At 36.2% G+C, this 24,837-nt stretch overlaps 1 protein-coding gene across 2 annotated transcripts; it reads left to right on the forward strand.

Annotated features, from left to right (window-relative positions):
- Positions 1-14: 14 nt before the first annotated feature.
- On the forward strand, positions 15-24,519 carry ppp1r12c (protein phosphatase 1, regulatory subunit 12C). 2 transcript variants are annotated; one of them, XM_048206955.1, is made up of 21 exons: positions 15-138; positions 2,775-2,950; positions 3,415-3,574; positions 4,616-4,746; positions 6,042-6,160; positions 8,322-8,481; positions 12,694-12,838; positions 15,548-15,622; positions 16,296-16,372; positions 16,446-16,558; positions 16,673-16,719; positions 17,036-17,166; positions 18,146-18,233; positions 18,317-18,434; positions 18,560-18,672; positions 19,599-19,648; positions 19,921-19,969; positions 20,074-20,178; positions 20,279-20,329; positions 22,612-22,662; positions 22,964-24,519. In XM_048206955.1, exons 1-21 carry the CDS (start codon positions 133-135, stop codon positions 23,048-23,050), a joined length of 2,052 nt encoding a protein of 683 aa, XP_048062912.1. In that variant the 5' UTR covers positions 15-132; the 3' UTR covers positions 23,051-24,519. The 2 variants fall into 2 exon arrangements, with proteins under 2 accessions (XP_048062912.1, XP_048062913.1); XM_048206956.1 differs by lacking the exon at positions 15-138 and adding an exon at positions 2,425-2,596.
- Positions 24,520-24,837: the final 318 nt, after the last annotated feature.

Raw genomic sequence — 24,837 nt, forward strand, 5'->3', positions numbered from 1 at the left:
CGGAACAAAAAGGGGCGGTTCCCAACTTTGGGGTGTTGTCACACGGGAATAGGTGTTTTTCAACCTCTTTACCTGATTTGCTCAAATCGAGTGGGATATTTCCGGAAAAACAATAAGAGATATGTATTGTATATGAATGTAAGTGTATTGTTTAAGTTATTTAACAGTTGTTTAACGTTTCTTTTATGTGAATATGCTTGCTAGCTCGTTGTAAATAGCTCCAAGCAATCTTCCACTCACTTCTAGCGATAACTATTATTAGCTAACATTCGCTATTCTATTTGATGTATCTGTTAGTCACTTGATTTGTTTTAGTTTTGCCATTAGGTTGTGGCTACAGTGTCTGTGGTCAATAAAATGATTATAAAGTTTAAAGTCTTCAGAGTCATCATTTCAGGTTAACAAATTTTTAAAAGTTTACACAAGTTCAGTAAGTCAGTAGTCTTATTAATGCATATAAAGCTTATACTTATACAATATACGCTGAGGCAGTCATGTGTTTCTGTGGTTGATAGCCTATAAAAAACAAACACTTAAAATTAAAGTTAATTATATCACAAGCACTGTCTAGCCTACGTATTCTCTCTGCTTGTCTGTTGATATGGTGCAGTGGTTATGTCATTTTAATATTATATATATATATAATATATAGAATACTATATAGCTTTTATGACGAAGGTTTACACTATGCACGTGAAATTTGGCATGCGAGAGATTAAATAAAATAGGCTGTTGATCGCGTGCCTGCTCTTCTGCGTTATTCATATTGAAGAGCATCAATTATTAAACAAGATTTGTAGCACAAGAAGGATCTAGCCTTAAGAAACTATTTGAGGTGAAAAAATACCGTAGTAATTTATAGTAAATACTATAGTGTTTTTGAACCATACTTGAATTAATTTGTTGTGGTAATTATTGCTGTGGTAATATAACAACTATAGTAATATAAACAAATTACGTTACTGTACTAAGTTTTCTTTAAACTATATTATACTACAATACACGCAGTTAACTGTAGTAAAAACTAAAGTACTGTCTACAGCCTATGCTGTAGCATTCATTAACAAAGTGTTGTAAATACTATACAGTATACTACAATTTACTGGTTCAAAAACACTATTTACTATCAATTACTATAGTATTTTTACACCCCATGTCCAACCAAATGACGCTGATTAGATAAGTTCAGACAAATGACTATTTGTCTATGTAAAATATATAGCCATTGTGACAAAATTACATCCCGTGTCATTATAATTCGTTGGCTAGTTTATGCAAAATAATAATAAAATAAATAAATAACTAGCACTAAAAAAACGGAGTAGGCTAATAAAATTTGCATAAATCATATATTTCGCCCTCTCGAGCTATAAGCTACAGGTCCTGTAAAATAGTTCATACTCTTCAAAATAAATGAATATTATAGTAAAATGTTTCCATATATCTAGGCAGGCACTCGGGAAAAACGCATAGTTTCCCTGTTACGGAAGTCAAGCATGCAGCAATATTTTATTTATTTTTCATTATCTCTAAACATTAAAAAAGTAGTTGTAATCATAAGAAAACAAGACAAAAAATAAAATAATAATGAATGGCCTTTCGTACTTTAAAAAAACGCATATCCCGGCTTCCGTACTTTTTTGGTTGGATCGTTATAAACATAGACATATATCATGGCTGCGTCCGAAAACCTAGGTAGCTGTCTTGCTGCCTCGCTGTCTTATAAGAGAATGACTTGTACGGCAGCGTTTGTGCATGAAGGCACCTCACGAAACTGATTTCGGACAGACTTCTGAGGCAGTGTAACAGTTTAATGATCTACAGCAATATAGCGCGAGCTTTGGTGAGAACTAAACAAAGATTTAATTACTACAGTAGTAATTTCTCGATAGAAATGATATCAAAATTGAAATATGTTGGTCAAAATCGTACATTTATACACAAACTGAGCAGCAAACGCAACTTTCGGACGCCATCTTTATTTTTCTAGCTCAACTGTCACAGAATGGAAAGCACAGGATTGTGGGATATCAAAGGCAGCTAAGGATACATCTATGCTTCCTTCAAAAATCCATCTGAGGAAGGTATCTCATGAGACAGGAAGTGAAGCTAACATTGGATTCGGACGTGCCTTGATGCCTTACTACCTTGAAATGTGTCCTCAGAAGGCAGCATTTTCCAGTTTTCGGACGCAGCCTATATGTCTATGGTTATAAACACCTCTCTCAGTTAGCGTGTGTCTCAATCAGCTCCCTAGATCAGTAGTCAGGGTACTGATCAGGGTATCAGCCACATTCACTTTCATTATATACTGATTCACGACCTAGGGAGCTAGGGAGCTGATTGAGACACAGGGTTAGAAAACACCCCAAAATTGGGAGACGCCCTCTTTTGTTCCGCAGAGACCATAGACAGTAAAGGCAGAGACCTATACTTACCGGAAGCTGGCAATGAGCTCTCCTATGCCCTCTGCAGTCTGGAGGTGGAACTGTAGTTTTGATCTCTGACCTGAAGCCTTAAACGTCATGGCAATTACATAAAATCTTTTTCTGGTTCTTGAACTTTATTACTGGTCGTCGACATCTCCGATCGGCAGGTATTTTAGTGGGACAGAAGCGAGCGTTAATGAATGTTACAGTAGATGTTTTTTTTTTTGTAACTTCCTGTGTGTGTGATGAGGAAGTGTAAACAGCGCGCATGGAGGGCGTGTCTGTGTCATATATGTTCCTATAGCTGTGATCATGGGGATTTCTTTTTAAAATATGTGTCTTTAGTGCTGGATTATGGGAGACGCGGCGGTGGCGAAGCGTCGGGAGCAGCTGACGCGTTGGTCGGGCTCCAGTACAGATAGAGAACCTGCGGTGCCGCGGAGTCGCTGGAGAGGAGAGATTAGCACCGGAGCTCCTGATGGAGGCAGAACAGACACCAATGAGCAGCAGAAAAAAAACAGGTTTGGAGATTCATCACCACAATAATGACAAAACCAGAACAAAGAGAACATATTACTATTAATTAGTAATATACTTCCTCGATGTAAACAAGCATTTCCGAATAAATCTGTTTCTGTCTTTCTCAGCTTAACTCTTTAATGAAGATCTCCAGATTTACTTTGCTATTTTGGGTGTCAAGGACCATCTGCCATGCATTGGATTACTATCCTGTTAGAATGTGTTTCCTGATTAGTCAATTTTTAATAGATCAAAGAACCAGCACAATTTTAAAATATTGTTCTCAGAGCTGATGGTTGCTGAAGCTAAAGCTTGCAGTTGTAGATACCCAGTGTAGAAACCTGAATTACACAATATTTGTCAAGTCCAGTAACAGTGTAATAGTGTAATACTGTATAGTTTTTGAGGTTTCACAATGATGCCAGTATCATTCCAGAATCCAGATAGCCTGTCTCTTCCTTCTCAGGTTGCGGGTAAGATTTGAGAAGACTGCAGAGTTCCTAGCAGTGTGCGCTGGTGGTGACACAGAGGAGGCAAAAGAGATGCTGAAAGAAGTACGAATAATAAATGGAGATGATGATGTGGTCAACTGTGCCAATGCAGATGGAATAACAGCTTTACACCAGGTCAGAATTGACTGCATTTTAAGCCATTTTATTGTCTTGTTAAAGAGAAAAGATAATTTGCCTGATAGCTCCATATCCAGGCTGCAGTGCTATTTGCTACAATAGTTTTAGGACCTTTTCTTAAAGGGTTAGTTCACCCAAAAATGAAAATTATGTCATTAATTACTCACCCTCATGTCATTCCACACTCGTAAAACCTGATGGCTCAGTGCGGCCTGCATGGAAAGCAAGTTAATTTACACATTCAAATGCCCAGAAAGGTACTAAAGTTATATTTAAAACAGTTCATGTGACTACAGTGATTCAACCTTAATGTTATGAAGCGACGAGAATACTTTTTGTGCGCCAAAATACAAAATAATGACTTTATTCAACAATATCTAGTGATTGACGATATCAAAACACTACTTCATGAAGCTTCGAAGCTTTACAAATCTTTTGTTTTGAATCAGTGGTTCGGAGCTCCAAATTCATGTGATTTCAGTAAACGAGGCTTCGTTATGTCATAAGTGTTTCGAAATTTCAATGGTTCACGTGACTTTGGAAGTTTTTATACGTGCTCCGAACAACTGATTGGATTGGTTATCGGCTGTAAATAGCATATAAATAATTATACTTTTATAGTCACCATGAAATCAAAATTGGCCATTCCTATCTTTCTACGGAATATTGCAGTATTTATTGAAATGATTTATCCATGCAGATCATTATGTTTTTAAATTCATGTCCCCTTATTATCTTTAATCAAATTAATTTTCCCTCCCTCTTGCAACTACATCTCTTCTATGTTGATGTGTTTATCTGCGCGTGGGCATGACAACCTTGTCACTTGCATGAAATCAGAGCAATAACAAACCACAACGCTCCAATCCATTCCCAATGGACAAAATCAAGTTAAATTTTTTGTGCGAGAAGCCGTCTCAGTCAGATATACGTCAAAATAGGGAGGAATATACTATTGCAACTTCTGTTTTATGCTGACTTTAATGTTGGTGCATTTCTGTAAAAATCTGATGGACTGTACATGGTGTTCTTTCCCAGGCCTGTATTGATGGCAGTATGGAGATGGTGGCATTTCTTCTGTCTCAGGGTGCCAATGTTAACCAGGTGGACAGTGAGGGTTGGACTCCTCTTCATGTGGCTGCATCCTGTGGAAACCTGGAGATAACAGAGTATGTTATGACTGAATTTAATGAATATGCGTTTAGATTAATGAGTCTGTCTCAAGGTTTTCTATTATGTTTAGTGATGAGCTAGCTTTGAGATTGCTTTGAGATGTTGAGTGGGATTGAAATATGTTATGAGATTAATATATTCACAAACTAGCACAGCCTCAAGGCCCTTATTACTTTTATTATATCATTATTACTATGACAATGAATCAGTTAATCTGACTTTTAACTATTGCACAGCATTCTGTGATGAGTCATGATTAAATGCAATTAATATTAAAATGTGTAGTCATTAAAATTTTTTATTTAAATTTGTAATTTTGTAAAAAATATTCTAATTAAATAAAAAAGTGTAATTAATATAGAAAAAAATTGTAGGCCTAATTAATATAGATCAGCATAGAATCAGCATAAAGGTAGTATAAATATTAAATAATTAAAGCGTTTTACATTTGCAATTTTCATGGTAAGATAAAAACAGCGTATCTATGTTTTTTATGCGAGTACCACTCCTCTCAATATGATTTAATGAGCCAATCGCAGTTTCACTTGTACCGAAAACCTGCCTGGCTTAATATCTGAGATATACACATGTTACTGGCAGAATCAACCAGGTAGCCAGACAGAGACTGCAATGAGTGGGTGTCCTAAATGTGGGTTTTGTGCTCCCCGGCCTTCATAGGAGGTGGATGCGGGGTTAAGTGTGCCCAGTAATGGAGTATGTGTCGGTCATCCTCAGGCAGCTGCACTCCCTGGAAAGGTTTGCATGGTGGGGCTGGGGAAGAGCTGCCTGGAAATAGTATGAGCAAACAACACCATCCACAGGAAGTGGGGGGAAAAAACGAATCCTACATTAATTTTATTAAAGAATGAAATGAAAATTATTCCATAATTTACTCACCCTTTCTTCTTTCAGCCGAACACAATCAGAGTTATATTAAATAATATCCTGGCTCTTACCAGCTTTGTAATGGCATTGAATGGATGTCCTGAGTTTTGAGGCATAAAAGTAATCCATACAACTCGTGGTTTAATAAATACCTCCTGAAGTGAAGCAATGGGTTTTTGTAAGAAAAATATCCATATAAAACTTTATAAACTAAAGCAATGAAGCATTTATTATACTGTGCTTATTTACTGGTACTGTCACTCAGACATTGTAGAACTTGGTTGTTGTGTATGCAGTTGTCTTGAGACTTGACTGTAGTTTATAGTGAACTATAAACTTTTCTGACTGCTATAAATGTTCAGGCTCATTCCAGAGTTCAAAATGTAAGAATACATTTGTGTTTCAGATTTCTGCTCCAGCAGGGTGCATCTCTTTGCTCAGTGAACTGTGATGGTGATGTACCACTGGACATTGCAGAGGATGAGGCCACAGAGACACTGCTGCAGGAACACACATTAACAAAGGGTTAGACAACACAACATATGAGATGTCACATCATGAAGCTAATTATATAAAAATCAATCGTAGAGGCAGCAGAAATTAAAGCCTGACATATTCATTAAGTATAATTGTCCAGTCCATATTGATTGGAGTACAGGTGCAAAACACAAAATGTATTGTAAAATAAAAGCACAAATGTCTGTACATTTTATTCAACAACCTCTAAGAGTCAAAAAGTCACCTGACGAAGACCTGAATGTTATTGGATCAATAACATTAAAGGGTTAGTTCACCCAAAAATGAAAATTCTGTCATTTATTACTTACTGTCATGTCATTCCACACCTGTAAGACCTTCGTTCATCTTCAGAACACAAACTAAGATATTTTTGATGAAATCCGAGAGGTTTATGACTTGTCCATAGACAACAATTTAACCTCCACTTTCAAGGATACTAAAGACATTGTTAAAATAGTTGACATGACTGCAGTGGTTCAATCTTAATGTTATGAAGTGATGAGAATATTTTTTGTGTGCAAAAACAAAACTAAAATAACGACTTTATTCAACAATATCTTCTCTTCTGTGTCATTTTCGTACACCGTTTACGTTAAGCGCTTCCAGGTTCTGCGTCAGAACGGCAGCTATACCTCTCGGATTTCATCAAAAATATCTTAATTTGTGTTCCAAAGACGAATGAAGGTCTTATGGGTGTGGAATGACATGAGGGTGAGTAATTATTGACAGAATTTTTATTTTTGGGTAAACTAACCCTTTAAGAGATAGTTTACCCAAAAATGAAATTTTTGTCTGATTTACTCACTTTTATGTCCTTCCAAAATGGTATGACTTTCTTCTGTGAAACAAAAAATATATTTTGAGAAATTTCTCAGGGTATTTTTGTACATTGGAAGTCAGTGGTAACTAAAACCATTTGTTTACCAACATTTTCATAATATCTTCTTTTGAGTTCCACAGAAGAGAGAAATGCATACAGATTTAGAATGACATGAGGGTAAGTATATGATGACAGAATTTTCAAAATTTTTGGTATTGTTTAACTTTGTATTTTTACCCTATATTCATTCACCAAAAAAAAAAAAAAAAATTGACAAAATTTCCATTTTTATAAATATTGTAAATGTTTCTAGAAATACACAGATTAGTACATTTACATTTAAAGATGCCCTAGAACGCTTTTTCACAAGATGTAATATAAGTCTAAGGTGTCCCCTGAATGTGTCTGTGAAGTTTCAGCTTAAAATACCCCATAGATTTTTTATTATTCAATTTTTTAACTGCCTATTTTGGGGCATAATTAAATATGCGCCGATTCTCTGTGTGTCCCCTTTAAATGCTCGTGCTCCCTGTCCCCAAGCTCGTGACTCTATAATACATTGCATAAACAAAGTTCACACAGCTAATATAACCCTCAAAATGGATCTTTACAAAGTGTTCGTCATGCAGCATATCAGATCATGGAAGTATGGTATTTATTTGGATGTTTACATTTGATTCTGAATGAGTTTGATAGTGTTCCGTGGCTAACGGCTAATGCTACACTGTTGGACAGATTTATAAAGAATGAAGTTGTGTTTATGAATTATACAGACTGCAAGTGTTTAATAATGAAAATAACAATGGCTCTTGTCTCCGTGAATACAGTAATAAACGATGGTAACTTTAACCACATTTAACAGTACATTAGCAACATGCTAATGAAACATTTAGAAAGACAACTTACAAATATCACTGAAAATATCATGATATCATGGATCATGTCAGTAATTATTGCTCCGTCTGCCATTTTTCGCTATTGTCCTTGCTTGCTTACCTGCATAACATCTGCTCCAGACGTTAATACTGGCTTGTTTAATGCCTTGAACTTGGGCTGGCATATGTAAAAGTTGGGGGCGTACATATTAATGATCCCTCACTGTATGTCATTTCCATGTACAGAACTCTAATTATTTAACTATGCCGAGGTAAATTCAATTTTCAATTCTAGGGCACCTTTAATTCATTTTTCCAAACCAACATCAGCTGATGATATGAATAATAATAATAATAATATAAACAATGGACTCAAATTCAGTAGATAATTCTCCTCAGAGAATCTTGCATTTTTTGTTGTTTCATGCAGAAGTGTATGAGATACAATTATAATCAGTCCATCTCCCATCAGGCATGGATGTGGAAGCAGCTAAGCGGGCAGAAGAGGAGTGGATCATGCACGATGCCCGCCATTGGCTCACAGATGGGCTACCTGCTAATATTTGCCACCCCCGGACTGGTGCTACTCCCTTACATGTAGCAGCAGCTAAAGGATATTTGGAGGCCATTAAGTAAGTGTGAATGCAAACAGGGAAATGTGGGAGAAAAAAAAATTCCTTGTAAAATATCTTGGCATTGTAAAATTTTCACTCAACTGATGGTAACATGGTATAGTGCAAATCATTTTTTTTAAATAGTTTTATTCTCAGTAGAGAGTTTTACCTTAGTCTACTAGTATCTCAGTGATTGATAAATTATGTAGTGTTTGGCATGTCTTAGACCCTAGGGACCAATCCTTATTTGACCAGTTTAACGCCCCATACTCATGCAGGGTGTTCCACCACGCCATTGGGCGGTTCTCTGTTCTCTGTTCTGTCTCACAGAATATCCATTGTTTATTTCCTGTCTCTGTGCAAAGCGTAGTAGAAGTGGAGGCTTCCAGCACTGTTTCCATTACATTGGGCTGTTTAGAGCAGAAGTCACATCAGCTTCCTCTACACTGCATGATATCTTAAAACTTGGCTGGAAAAAAAATGGAAAAAGAAATAATTAGTCATTTTTTAGAGATTGTTGCAAGTTGTGGGGTTGTCTTAGGGCTGGACGATATGGCCAAAATTTATATCACGATATAATTCTTAATTTCGGTCGATACGATATAATTCCGATATCGATATGATCTATATAATAGCCTCAGAAAAACTGCCAAGAACGGCCACAATGGATGTCTGTACCTACAAACGTCTGAAAAATGAATTTGCCAAATCTATGAAATCTCTTCCTATAAAACTATATAATATTTTAGAAATAAAAACAGTACAAATAAATTTATGTTCAGCTTTTATTTGTATTTAGCCTTCATACAAACATAAAAATAAACATAAGACTCACTCACTTTAGTAATATTAATATCTTTAACATTAAACTATAACGTAGGCTGATTTTATTATTCTTAAAGGGTCATGAAACCCCAAAACACTTTTTTTGAGATGTAAACAGATATGTATAGGCTGCACATCATTGAAAACACTAAAGGTACTCAATGTTATTCATAAGTGAAAAATAGTTATTTTTGCATTTTTCATAGCGATTTCTGTCTTCCTGTTTGAAAAGCTGAGTCGGAGCAACGTCACAAAATCTGACGTAATCGTGTACTTTCGGCCCAAGTATGGGCATGGTCGAACATGCTGACGTAGACCGCTTCGAGCGAATCTCGACATATATATTCATGACATAAAGCTCATTTAATCCAATCACTGCGCTGTAGTATGCATAAGATTATAATTGCAGTATTATGCATGAGGAAGCATCTCTCGGAAGTGGATTGTTTTGCTGTAATCTACCAGCACAAATGGAAAATGTGTTCGCATGAGATCGCATTACAACGGAGAATTTAAATGTCACAAAAGTGCTGTTCATTCACCTCTGTCTGCTCTAGCTGCGTTCAAATACCCAAGCCGTAGGCTGTTTACCTCAGCACAGCACGTGTGTTGTTTGTATTTTGCTCGCGATGCGGTCAGAACTGGAGTTTGAATACGAACACATGAAAAATACGATTGTTATTATGATATACAGGCGGAGCGCGCATATACTCGGTTTCAGCGCGGAGCTCCGCGATGAGTTTAATAACACTAGCCACGTGACACATAGCTCATACAGAATAAAGTATCCATGTTTAAAGTTTTTATTTCACACATTCTCCTGCACCAAACATTAACCAGCACGGTGTAGTTATGCACACATATTTTCATCAAGTTGTGGAAGCTTGTTCCATCGCATTTGCAACAGGTGTACTCATTTTGTAAAACTTGCCGCGTTTGATCTTAGCGTACAACTGTTGAGCACTGGCTGCTGGTTAATGTCTCTGTGGTGTACGTCATCACGCAAATAGCTAATCGCGTTCTGCTCTTTCTAACGGCTGTGCCTCAAGTCAGTGATGCTGTAATGTATATATCGAAATACCGGAAATGTGTTTAAAAATCATATCACCGTTATCGAAAAAAATTATATCGCGATATATATTGATATTGAATTATTGTCCAGCCCTAGGTTGTCTGCAAGTGTGCTGCCTCTTCTGCCTAATATAGCAGCTGCCCTTTAAAGAGTAATCCCACCCCCCCATTTTATCACAGGTCATTCTCTCCTGATTTGTAAACAGCTCAAGAAATGGATGTGGAAAGCTGTGGAAAGGTGGGAGGGTAGAGGATGGGAAGAAGGGAGGAGAAAGCATTGGGAGGAAGGCAAACCTACAACACACTCACTATTGAGATAAATTAACTTTAAAGTCACCATGAAATCAAAATGTCAAATAGACAACATTAAGTCCCGGCCTACGTTTTCATTCCAACTTTACAAAAGTGTTGATATTATTCATGAGACAAAAATGTCGAGGGTATAATTTACTTTAATAACTTGTTTGGGGAATAGATAAACTTTCACCACAGTTACAATTAGTCTGGTCATTTATACCAGTGATTCCCAACCAGGGAACAGGGCCCTCTAGAGGGCCTCAGTAAACTTCCAAGGTGCCTCAAGATGACTTGACAGGATATACGCATGTTAATATATTCCTCTCATTTGCATTGTGCTGGAAAACCTGGATATACAGACGTGGACAAATTTGTTGGTACATTTACAGCTCATTGAAAAAGAATTGCTTAATTTCTCCTCAAAACTGATTAAATGAAAAGAAAATGTCTTATGTATATCTGCATGCCTTTGGTATGTCATAGAGTAATACAAAGAAAGTGTGAAAATATTATTCTATGAAGATTTTCCAGAATGGTCTGAACAGGTTTGTTGGTACCCCCAGAAAACAAAAACAAATAATTGTATTATAATGGTGATTCAAACTAAATGTTTTGCTTAATTAGTATCATACATCATACATCTTTAACCTTTTAAGCAAAGTAGTCACTCTGCTGTTTGGTAGGTGTGGTATGGTAATTGTGTACACCATACAGAACATGCACCAGAGAAAGCAAAGGAGATAATTGAGAAAATCAGAAAGAAAATCATAGACATTATTAAGTAATTTTAGAAAGTTTAAGGTCCATGGGACTGTAGCTAACCTCCCTGGGCATGACAGCAAGAGGAAAATCAACCCCAGAATGAAGAGAAAGATGCGAATGGTAGACAAAGAGCCAAGGAAAACTTCCAAAGAGATACAAGCAGAACTCCAAGGTCAGGGTACATCATTGTCCGATCGCAGCATCCTGCGCTTTTTGAGCAACAGTGGGCTCCATGGAAGAAGACCCAGGAGGACTCCACTGTTAAGAAAAAAAAAAAAACATAAAAAAGCAAGACTAGATTTTGCTAAAATGTATATTGACAACCCACAATGCTTTTGGGAGAATGTCCCCTGGACAGATGAGACAAAACTGGAGCTCATGGGTCCTCTAACAGGATAATGACCCAAAATATACAGATAAAAGCACCCAAGAATGGCTAAAAACAAAACATTGGACTGTTCTGAAGTGGCCTTCTATGTGCCTTGGGGCCTTGGAGTCAAACAGCGAGATTTGTAAATCAGAGGCCGTTATCTGTTGTCATCTGTGTGTCTTCCAAAAACATTTTTTAGGTGTTAGACACAGGTTCCCTGAGTGCAAATTCTTGTTCTTGCACTGCTCTAAGCTACTGTAGCTGAGAAAAAAAGGCATTTTCACATAAGAATTTTGAAATTTATGTGGATTTTTAATAAGTATCTCTAATGTCTCTAAAGTCTTCAGTGGTGATTTTTATAAAATTTTGGACTGATTTCCTCACCACTCCTCAAAAATTGTGGTTCTGCACAAATCACATATATTTTGGATTCAAAACAGCAATGAGTTTTCTGCACTAATAATATTTTACTTAGTAATAATGTGATGATCAAATGTACCTTTTTTGTTTTTTAATTTGGAAGTTGCCTGCAAAATCCACAAATCTGAGGGGGCATTTCAGGAAGCACCACTGTTCTCAGCAGCTATTTCTACCCATCACAATTTAGATTTAACACTAATACGTCTGTGCCATTGCTTTGGTTATTAACCTGGAAGAATGCCATGGATCAAAATAACTAAAAAAAACCCCACTTTCCTTTTAATATTCATTGAGTGATATTGTTTTCAGTTATGTGCAATGCATACTGTGCATATGTTAACTAAAAAATGTGTTTAAATGTTTCATTATCTTTCAAACACTGCCTTTAAAATGCTCTCTAGGTTTTGGAACAGAGCTTGTGTCTTCACATGTTGAACAAACAGTTGACTTCATACAGCTTCTTTCATTTTCTCTCTCTCTCTCAGATTGTTGTGTCAGTGTGGTCTGGATGTCAGTGCTAAAGACTATGATGGCTGGACTCCTCTCCATGCTGCGGCTCACTGGGGTCAGAGTGAGGCCTGCCGTCTGCTTGCTGAGCAGCTGTGTGACATGGAGGCCCATAGTAATGGGGTGAGTGTTAGAGGAATTGAGTGCACTGATTGAGAAAAATTGTGCAAAACCAGTTGGCTGCATATTCTGATTGTTGTCTATGAGAAACAAAGCTGTCCTCCTCAGGCGTGTGTTCACCGGGAACAAATGGCGCTTTTCCACTGTGTGGTACTACTCGGCTTAGTACGGCACGGCACAGCTCGGCTCAGCTCGCTTACTTTCAGTTTGCTTTTCCACTGCAGTTTAGTACCGCTTCAAAGTGGGTGGGATTATAGACTGATCGTATACAGTGGGTACAGAAAGTATTCAGACCCCCTTACATTTTTCACTCTGTTATATTGCAGCCATTTGCTAAAATCATTTAAGTTCATTTTTTTTCCTCATTAATGTACACACAGCACCCCATATTGACAGAAAAACACAGAATTGTTGACATTTTTGCAGATTTATTAAAAAAGAAAAACTGAAATATCACATGGTCCTAAGTATTCAGACCCTTTGCTCAGTATTTAGTAGAAGCACCCTTTTGATCTAATACAGCCATGTGTATTTTTGGGAAAGATGCAACAAGTTTTTCACACCTGGATTTGGGGATCCTCTGCCATTCCTCCTTGCAGATCCTCTCCGGTTCTGTCAGGTTGGATGGTAAACATTGGTGGACAGCCATTTTTAGGTCTCTCCAGAGATGCTCAATTGGGTTTAAGTCAGGGCTCTGGCTGGGCCATTCAAGAACAGTCACGGAGTTGTTGTGAAGCCACTCCTTCGTTATTTTAGCTGTGTGCTTAGGGTCATTGTCTTGTTGGAAGGTAAACCTTCGGCCCAGTCTGAGGTCCTGAGCACTCTGGAGAAGGTTTTCGTCCAGGATATCCCTGTACTTGGCCGCATTCATCTTTCCCTCGATTGCAACCAGTCGTCCTGTCCCTGCAGCTGAAAAACACCCCCACAGCATGATGCTGCCACCACCATGCTTCACTGTTGGGACTGTATTGGACAGGTGATGAGCAGCGCCTGGTTTTCTCCACACATACCGCTTAGAATTAAGGCCAAAAAGTTCTATCTTGGTCTCATCAGACCAGAGAATCTTATTTCTCACCATCTTGGAGTCCTTCAGGTGTTTTTTAGCAAACTCCATGCAGGCTTTCATGTGTCTTGCACTGAGGAGAGGCTTCCGTCGGGCCACTCTGCCATAAAGCCCCGACTAGTGGAGGGCTGCAGTGATGGTTGACTTTCTACAACTTTCTCCCATCTCCCGACTGCATCTCTGGAGCTCAGCCACAGTGATCTTTGGGTTCTTCTTTACCTCTCTCACCAAGGCTCTTCTCCCCCGATAGCTCAGTTTGGCCGGACGGCCAGCTCTAGGAAGGGTTCTGGTCATCCCAAACGTCTTCCATTTAAGGATTATGGAGGCCACTGTGCTCTTAGGAACCTCAAGTGCAGCAGAATTTTTTTGTAACCTTGGCCAGATCTGTGCCTTGCCACAATTCTGTCTCTGAGCTCTTCAGGCAGTTCCTTTGACCTCATGATTCTCATTTGCTCTGACATGCACTGTGAGCTGTTAGGTCTTATATAGACAGGTGTGTGGCTTTCCTAATCAAGTCCAATCAGTATAATCAAACACAACTGGACTCAAATGAAGGCGTAGAACCATCTCAAGTATGATCAGAAGAAATGGACAGCACCTGAGTTAAATATATGAGTGTCACAGCAAAGGGTCTGAATACTTAGGACCATGTGATATTTCAGTTTTTCTTTTTTAATAAATCTACAAAAATGTCAACAAATCTGTGTTTTTCTGTCAATATGGGGTGCTGTGTGTACATTAATGAGTAAAAAAATGAACTTAAATGATTTTAGCAAATGGCTGCAATATAACAAAGAGTGAAAAATTTAAGGGGGTCTGAATACTTTCCGTACCCACTGTAGTTGTGCCGCCTCTACTGCCGTGGATCCGCTCCTCGTCTACCGAGTCTGCACCTCGTCTACTGACCACAATACAGCCATTTCTTTTTTCATGTTGTGTGCGACAGTCATTTAAAGCGAGTCGTTTCGTGAACAAATGATACTGCGGTGGCTGTTACTATTTTAATCTAGCGGGTTTGGTGTCTCGTGATTCAAATCCAGTGATGCTGGTATTGACGATTCAGTGATTTTCAGTGTTTATATGTCACATTTACTATTAGTACGGCATGCTTGGAAACTCCACTGAGGTAGTACTATTTAATCGAGCCGTACCGTTTCGTACCGAGTCGTCACATGCAGTGGAAAAGCACCAAAAAGTGAGCCAAAATGAGCTGTACCGAACCGTACCATGCAGTGGAAAAGCGCCAAAAGTAATATCCTCCATTGGGCCACATTTGTATGTCAGGACAGTTTTATCTTATTTGATCTATTCCTATTTGTATACACATATTATACTATATTATACTCGTTTAAAATCAAGAAATATGGTAACAATAGCCAATATACTGTAATCATAAAAAAACAGAAATGTACCATAGTTAATGGGGAAAGTAAAAGCAATAGAATAGAAATAGCAAGAAAAAATTGCAAAGGGGCTCATGCATTCTTAAAGGAAGAGGAAGTGTGGAGGTTCTGTGTCAAAATGCACCACACAGTTCTGCAGCCAGCAGCAGCACTGCAGTTAGCCATAATTCTGTTTCATAATGTGTGTGTGGGCGTGCATGTTTGGGAAATGATAATAACTGAACATTTTTTTGTTTTGTTTTTAAGGGTCAGACTCCATTTGATGTGGCGGACGAGAGTGTTGTATCTTTACTAGAAGAGCTGTCTCAGAGACAGGCTAATGTGAGAACACACTCAGACACACAACTCTATCTAAACCAGTCAGTCACTTTAGATAGACAAAAGGAAGAAATTCACAGCATATTGCATGTAATATAGCAGAATCCAGTCTATTTGAAAAGGTTGTCAGTTATTCCTCTTAGACTAAAAAATATCATATTTATATTTGTACTGTTATTTGCTGAAAGACTCTTAACACCCCAGTGTTTTGTTACATCAATAACACAAAAAACTTTTTTGTTTTTTGTCTTACAAGTGCTCTGCTTTCTTTTTCTTTGCTCTTGCAGTATGAAAGAGAACAGACACTTGCAGTCTTGCAATCTGTTCGACTGTATAATATCCACAGAATTATTCCAATGGACTACAATTAGAATTTGTTTAATTTCTGTAAATCAGCATATTGCTCAGTCATTATTTTTCTCGTTTTTTCTTAATTAAGGATATTATTTAAAGATATTTCATTTAATGATAATTTCATTTAATGAGTCATGTGTGGCTGTTTATTAGTTTGTTTGTTTTTTGTACCTAAGCCAGAATTTTGGTGCAGGCTCAACCCTAGTGAAATATATCACTCATTAAGCTCATTACCATGATATTTAATCAGAACATGAATTAGATCTTGTCTATTTAGATCCAGTATTAATGAAGTGTGAATTTTTGTGTCTGTTTATTTTAGTGGAGGACTGAACAGGCACTTATTGAGCAACAAAATTCACAGTTATCAAATGCCAGCACTGCAAGCAAGAAACGCAGGTGAGAAAGATGATATATCTTTCAGTCTATGTCTGTCACGTGCATCTTCACTCATGTCTCTCTCTCTGCTTAGGACCTCTGTGTGCCGGATGAGCAGCAGGGACAAAATGAGTGTACAGGACCAATCTAAAGAACGAGGGGTCTCAGGTGGCCTGGAAATAAACGATGTGAGAGAAAGCAGCCCAGGTTTGTCACTCTCTCTCAAAGACATACAGGAGCATTATCATCTTTACATACATGAAACATACCTGTACAAAAGTACAATCTGTTTGAAGATGTTTGTTTTGTTCTCTGTTCTAGAAAGTTCAACAGTATCATCTCCAGAGAGCATTGTTCCTTCTTCAGGGGTAAGACACACAATCTGCTAGCTTTCACTAGCTATGTTTTTATGTGCATTTTGGGATATTGCATAAAAAAAAAATGGAAACGCCAAGATGCTCATAAATTCTAAAAATGTGCATTAAAAACGTATGTGCTCAATTGAAAACATGCGCATAATGTACGTCAGATTTTGTTCTCTTGAACACATAGAATGGAAACGCTGCTTTATTCGCAAATATTTTTTGCAATATTCCAGTTTTGCGCATCAGTTAAATTCACAACTTTGGATGGAAACATAGCTACTGTCAGAATGATTAATCACTGTATGTTTGTGTTTTTCAGACCATTGAGGATAAAGATGTGAAGGTGAATGATCAGGATAGAGCGAGTCGTACAGCAGTTGTGCAGCCCACCCCTCAGAGGCGAGAGTCACCTGCTGAGAGCCCCAGTAACGCCTCTAGTGATGGAAAGAAGTAAGATCGCTTGAGCCAAAGAAATAAATGCTTTACAAGAACACTTCTTTTCATTTTCATGCTTTTGTGTTACCGCTGTACAAATCTTATAGGTAACGCTTTAAAATAAGGTCCATAAACAGTGAGCAATACATTTGTTACAGTATTTATTAATATTTGTTAACATTAGTTAATGAAAATACAACAGCTCATTATTAGTTTGTGTTAGTTCAGGTCCAATAAATAATATTAACAGATACAACTTTTGATTTTAATAATGTATTAGTAATTTGTTGAAATTAACAGCTAAGATTATAAGATAAATAAGAATAATAAGATTTAAAAAATGCTTTAGTTTTAATTTTTAATTCATGTTATAACTAATGTTAACAAATAGAACCTTATTGTAAAGTGTTACCACTTATATTTGAAGTGCAAATTCTTGAAGATTAGGCAGTGCTGCTAGTGATGTCAAAAAGTACCACTACTGCCAAGTCAATATTAAAATAAAATTTTATATGACAGTGTAAACTTCAGTAACTTAATAAAGCCCTCAACTGCTAAATGCCGAAAGCACATTTAGTTTGTTGCTTGTAATGTTATGATGCTTATTGCTTTTCTTTATTACTATTTACTTGTTTGTTTTGAAGCTATTTTTAGTTCTTGACTACATAGATCATAGTTTCAATTTATTATAATTTTTGTTTTTGGTTTTAAAGAATACTTTTATAATTAAATAATTTAAATTTATAGTAATTCTTTCTCTACAGCAGAGAATTTTTTTTTTTATAAATGTATCTCTATAGCAGTTAGACGGTTGAAATTAGTGTTTTAGTAGCTTTTTTTATCTTTTGTATCGAAGTTGGTATTGAGATTTCACTAATATTGGTACAGACTACCGAAATTTACTAAAGTTACTAAGCAGTATGTAAAAGTAGAATGTAAATAAATGTTACTGTTTTAAGCTCTGTTCATGAATAATGATTAAATTGTTTTTCAGGTTTCAGGCTCCAGTGAGAGACGAGGAATCAGAGTTTCAGAGGAAAGCTCGTTCGCGTCTTATGCGGCAGTCACGACGATCAACACAGGTGTGTGTTCACAACCCTAATCACAGACACTGTGCACACTGTGCAAAATGCTTATTTTTCATGATTATTCATTATTTTTCTAGGGAGTAACACTGACAGATCTTAAGGAAGCAGAACGGAGTATTGTTAAGAGCAATGAACCTCAGTACCTCAGTGTTCAGCCTGTGAGCCCCAACATCACAGTAACACCAGCTGAGAGAGGTGAGTCTTATTACTATCAAGTTTGTGTGAAGGACATTCTTTCAGTTCAGAGTATTGATTCTTTGATCTTTTCTATTCAATTTGAGTTCCGTATGGATATTTAGAGTTTTTTTTCTCTGCACTAGACACAGAGCCAGTAAAGGAATCTGAAGAGGCACAGACAAGACTTGGAGTGAGAGATCGCAGGAAAGGGAGGAAAGAGAGACGCTCAACTGGCATTGTTCAGCTTGCTGAAGAGGTGAGCTACAAACATTCATAAAAACCCCAGTGCATTCTCACTCCCAGTGCATTTTCAATATAAATATACTTTAAAAGTATGCTTTTTGCAGTTTCTCACCAGAATATTACAAAAAATAATAATTAGAATCTAATTAGTAGCTTTGTCTCTTTGGTGTCCGGATGCTATTTCCAATAGATTTTGGAAGTGTGCATCTGTGCCTTCGTTTTAAGCTAATGTTCCCCTAGGAGTGTGCGATATATATCATCTGGAATAATATTGTAATTGTTGTATCGAAATTATGCAGTTGTATAAATACATGTTTGCCACCTTTGAGCAGAATTGAAGTCTGTGTAAATACACCCAAACGCCATGTCAGATGCAAATTCTGTTCCATCTGTTCCATTGAAATAATTGGATAAATTTGAAGTATTTTACAAAAGACAACACAGATAAATTTAACAAGGTAATTCAAAAAACCTGCCCTTAAAATGTAAAAAAGGCTTCTGTAAATCAATTCCAGTGGGCAAATATTGCCCCTGGATGGAAAAGTTAATTTCTAACCCTGACAAAGTCCCAAAACTGGTATATCAGAAGAAACAACTGGGTAACTGAATCTGGTGCTACTTTTGTGTCTTTCGCATCACATTGCAATCTCACTTTTTCGTTTCATACAAATGCAAGTGTCACCATTAGTGGCACCATTAGTTGTGCCATCTTAATTATTGATTGTATTGAAAATGACCATAGAGGACTTCAGAATTGATATTATTCTTGTTGCAATGTTCATCTTGTTGCTAGGCTGATTGCTTTATACAGTGAGAAATTTTTTACACCCCTACTGTTATTATTTTTGCAGTTGTGTTTGGTGTCACTAGTGGCAAAGAAATTCCTTACTTCAAAAATGTAAAATGACTGACTTTTATTGGCATGTTACTCCTGTTCAGACAGATGATATGGATGCAAATGAAGACGCTGAACAAGACAAGAGCACAAGGTTTGTGTGTGTTTTTTTTTTTTTTTTGTTCATCTCTTGGTGTATAGCTATATTGAGTGGTACGTCCTGCATGTACTATGTGTGTAATGATTGCTTTTTTTGTTTATCGTTCTGCTTGTGACATCTTTCTACTTAGTTTTGGCATTCCGAATTGCCTGTCGGAATTGGTGGATTAATTAGTGCAGTTTTAAATAAGCTGCTTATAAGCTCACATTGAGAAAGTAATATTGAGGCTTTTGCAATGATATTTTTTTTGTTGTTTGTTTTTGTAGTGATTCTCGGTTAGATTATTCTAGACACTCTTCTCTGGATTATAGAAAGGTAATGATTACTTTTTATTTATTTATTTTTTTTTACACACAATAAACATTAAAGATACGGATGAGTAATATAATACCCTTGTGTGTTGTTATGTGTTTTCTCAGTTGTATCTGCAGGTGTTGCAAGAGAATGGAGATCTAAAAGAGAAACTGCAGGAAACTCAACTGCAGCTAAATGAGAGTAAAGTTCATCTGGAGAAACTCAAACAGGTGAGAGGTGTTTTTATCTTGTCCTGAGATTGGAGGAAGAGATATGTTGAACCACTAAATTGAGAGAATTCTTTTGTCTGTTCTGTTTGCATGTAATCAGAATCAAGAGAATGGATCAGACAGACCAGCCCTACTAGAGTTGGAGAGATTTGTAAGTTCTCACACTGTAAAAAAAAAAAAAAAAGAAAAGAGAAAAAAAAGGGAAAAAAGGCAACTATGTATTTTCCAGTTTACAATATCTTCTGAGTCTTAAAAATTTAGAAATGCAATTTTCTTGAAACTACATAAAGTACATATGTTAGACTAACAAAACTGTCCCAAATGTTGTCTGAACAAATAATTTCATATTGTTGAATTGTTAAGGGTTTGTGAGTTATAGTAAAAGGAAAACAACTGCACACTCACTGAAGTATATGCTGAATATTTATTCACCAACATTTCGGTTAGTAGCCTTTGTCAAGGTATAGTTTCACAAGAATGGAGAATAGTATAAGTAAAGATGGTAATTGCACACAGTTGAGAGCAATGAGATCAGAGCATCCAATGAGTGACTAATTAACAACATGGGTTTTAACATGAAAAGTAACAACCTCAACAAATTGAACAAATGAAATGACAATCAAACAAAAATAAACTTATAACATCCACAAAAAATAGCTGAAAAACAAAACCACATCAGAATAATTACCAAAACATCAAATGGTTAACCAATTACAAATGAAATACTGACATGAAAAAATATATAGAAATAAAGTAATCACAGAGGGCTACAAAAAACAACTTAAATCAAAATCAGCATTTAAACCATGTGGAGTCGAGCTTTTTAGTTTATAAATCCAGAAAGACTCCCGTTGAGTAGAATTTGGTCCATATCACCACCTTTCCTCTGTGAAGATATTCTCTCGATTCCTATGTAACGTAATGAAGAAATAGGATGATTAAAATCAGTGAAATGTATGACCAATGGATAATTCATATTTTTACATCTTATAGAACTACGGTGATTAGGTTTGTGAGTTCCCAGCATGCATTGCAGCATAAATAAATTATGCAGTTACTGTTATAAGACTATTTTTTGCTGTTTGATGACTTCTTGTTGTTATTTTTTCAGTACTGTTAGTTATTTGTTGTGTTTTCATGTTAAGAGCTCATCTTTTTACATTTGTTGATAGTCACCATTCTTGAGTTTTGTCCTAAAGGGTTAGTTCACCCAAAAATGAAAATTCTGTCATATATTACAATAACATATACCCTCATGCCGTTCCACACCCGTAAGACCTTCGTTAATCTTTGGAACACAAATTAAGATATTTTTGTTGAAATCTCATGGCTCTGTGTGGCCTTCATAGGGAGCAATGACATTTCCTCTCTCAAGATTCATAAAGATACTAAAAACTCATTTAAATCAGTTCATGTGAGTACAGTCATTCAAAATTAATATTATAAAGCAACAAGAATATTTTTGGTGCGCCAAAAAAAACAAAATAGTATTATATATTTTGTTATAGTTTATAAACAAACTTATATAGTGATGGCCGAATTCAAAACACTGCTTCAGGAAACATCGGAGCATAAATGAATCAGCGTGTCAAATCTGCTGTTTGGAGCGTCACGTGATTTCAGCCATTTGGCAGTTTGACACATGATCCGAATCATGATTCAATACACTGATTCATTGTGCTCCAATGCTTCCTGAAGCAGTGTTTTGAAATCGGCCATCACTATATAAGTTGTTATTTTGTTTTTTGTTTTTTGGCGCACCAAAAACATTCTCGTCGCTTTATAATATTAATATTGAACCACTGTACTCACATGAACTGATTTAGATATGTTTTTAGTACCTTCAATTGTTCCACAAAGATAGCATAGTTTACATATTAAGTATCCTAAGACTATATACTGTATATGGCTATCATAACAATAAATTAATATGTTACTAAATGAAAATTTGTTGTCTCGACAAATTTATTAGCTGAATGAGTGAATGAACAAATTTAAATTGACAAAATAAGGTAGTTTTACTTCGTACATTTATTAAGATAGTAGTTGAGAGAAAATCTGAATGCATCAAGTTGCCTTGGATTTTTAAGTTTTCTCAGTTTCTCAGTATTTTTTACAGTGCACAATTCCATGCCAAATGTTAACATTAGTTAATGCACTGGTGTCATGAACTAACAATAATTATTTTGTTTTTTTTACTCAATTTTTACTTTACATCTATTAGTTAAATGTATTTTGAAATACATTCATGTAATTTATATGACTTGAAATGTTAAAATATATTAGTACATGTTGTAAATAACATTAACCTAGATTAATAAATTCTGTAAAAGTATTGTTACTAACATTGTTAGTTCACCTAATGCACAAATGTAAACGAATTAAACCTTGTTGTACAGTGTTTTTTATTCTTTTCCTCTACTCTCCACACAGGAAAAGAAACTTCTTCAGCGGAGAGCATCTGAGTTAGAAGATGAGCTCAAAGTAAGAACTTAAGTTTTTAAATTTGTCAGGATACTCCTAATTATGCAAATTAGTCTGACTTTTAGTGATATTTAGTTGATGATTCCATTATCTATTATTATCTAAAAATCTGAGAAGAATAGATTTAAACATGGTCAAATTTGCTAAACAAATTTGTAAACAAAAACAGCTAAACAAAATTATCCAAACAACTTAATATGAACATACAAGAGGCTCTGTAGAATTTGTGAAATGATGGTTATGCCAAATCTGCAGAGCTTTCTCATCTTACTCTCTGCCCCCCCCCCCCCCCCCTTTCTAGGTGCTTGTGGATTTGCGTGCTGATAACCAGAGACTGAAGGATGAAAATGCAGCTCTCATTCGTGTCATTAGTAAGCTGTCGAAATGAACCTTTGGGCTTTTTGCATTGTTTTCCTGAATTCCTTGGGAAACTTGCTGTGCCACTGTCTGCCCAAAGAACTGCACAGCATTTTTCTTTCTCCCTCTCATCTCTGGGACATATGCCTCTGCCTGGGGTGGTTGAACTACTGTTCTTCAAATTGATATGTACATATGTAAGGCCTTGTTTAGCTGCCACTCTAGATCCATCAAAACTGGAATTCTCAACAACTCTAGAACTCAAGTCCATCTGCTGTTCAGCTGCTCTAGATTGTGGTTTTGAGCTGATTCAGGGTGCCCTTGTGTCTTTTGTAATGTTATTGATTTCTTTTGCGCAATGTGCTTGCTGCTTTTCATTAATAGCACAGATTAAGATCATAGCTTTAATGTTTCTTAGAATTCTGCAGACTAGCCATCTCACTAATTTAGTTCACACCCTTATTGTACCCTTATTACACTGGGCTGCACTGATGACAATGTTATTAATGCTTTGAAGTTTCAGTTCAGGTTTACTGTTCAGTTTCACTTAAAGACATCTACCATTGCAAAATCTTTGCCTTTCAGCAGGTACCTCTAGAAACCTGCAAAGATAGATAAATCAAGAGTTTATGATATACAGAATATAGAATAGAATATAGTTCATTAATAACAAAAATGATATAATATTACAGATAATAGATCTGTAATGTTAAGAGATCAGATTAATGTACATTGAAATAGAAATTAAATTTTAATTTATATATTTTGATATGCATTCATATTTTGAATGTACTTAAAGTACTGATCTGTTAAGCATGATCTAATATTTGTTAAAGGCTTATTACTGAAATTGCAGTGTTATCAAACTAAACAAATGTTTAAACTGAGCTTTTTAATGTCATGGCAAAGTTAGCTTGCCAATGCCGTCATCATTTTAGCTTAAAAATTATTTTAATATTTCTTGTAATGGTAAGAGAAAAAAAATGTGCCAAACAGTAACAACATTGCTCAGGGGTCTCTTGTGAGACAGTAGAAGATCTTGGGGTTGTGTGTCTTTTTCTCAGTATGTATCTGGATTAACACTGTACTTTAGCTGACTACTGTTCTTTGGACCAAACAGGCATTAGTATGAATCTATTTCTCTATTATTGCATATTTATGAATATATTATATATGGTGAATTTTGATGCTGTTGTGTTCTGCCAGTGGTGTAATCTCTTTTTACTAGGAAGAGACACAAAGTGTTTTGTACTGTGACTATGAGTTTTGTCCTAAACCAAACTGGCGCCATAGGTCAAAGCTTTTTAAAGTTTACCACTGTTTATTTGTTTTTTTCCCTAAAATTATTGCTTTCAGAACTTAAGCATTTGTTCATCCAGCAAGTGTATTTTGCCAAAAATGTGCCTTATATATATCTGTTGCTTTGTTAAAAAGGATGGAGTCAGTTACTTTCTCTGACCAATAAATATCAATGCAAATGGTTGTGTAACAACCATTAAAGTGGTCTATGCACCATTGCTTTTAGCTCTTGCGTAAATAAATGGCTGCTTGCTAGACATAATTTTAAAGGTTTGATTTCCCAGTAGTGGCAGTGGTAGAAAAATTAAATGAGATGTAAGTAGTTGACAAATGTGTGGTTCCATGTGAAAATATAGAGTATGACTAATTAAATTCTTACTGGGAACATCACAGGGCAATTTCATACCAGGCTTAACTAAGTCCTATTACAAACAGTGTTCATGTGTTTCAGTATTGAAACAGGAAGTTGGAGTGGGACATAAGCCTCTTGAAACTCAACGATGAGTCATGATTTACTAA

This window comes from Megalobrama amblycephala, linkage group LG11, assembly GCF_018812025.1.
Source record: "Megalobrama amblycephala isolate DHTTF-2021 linkage group LG11, ASM1881202v1, whole genome shotgun sequence".
NCBI lineage: Eukaryota > Metazoa > Chordata > Actinopteri > Cypriniformes > Xenocyprididae > Megalobrama > Megalobrama amblycephala.

Coding starts and splice junctions, on each gene's coding strand:
- ppp1r12c (XM_048206955.1), top strand. Junction 19,649..19,920: donor GAACAAGACAAGAGCACAAG/GTTTGTGTGTGT, acceptor TTGTTTTTGTAG/TGATTCTCGGTTAGATTATT. Junction 22,663..22,963: donor AGTTAGAAGATGAGCTCAAA/GTAAGAACTTAA, acceptor CCCCCTTTCTAG/GTGCTTGTGGATTTGCGTGC.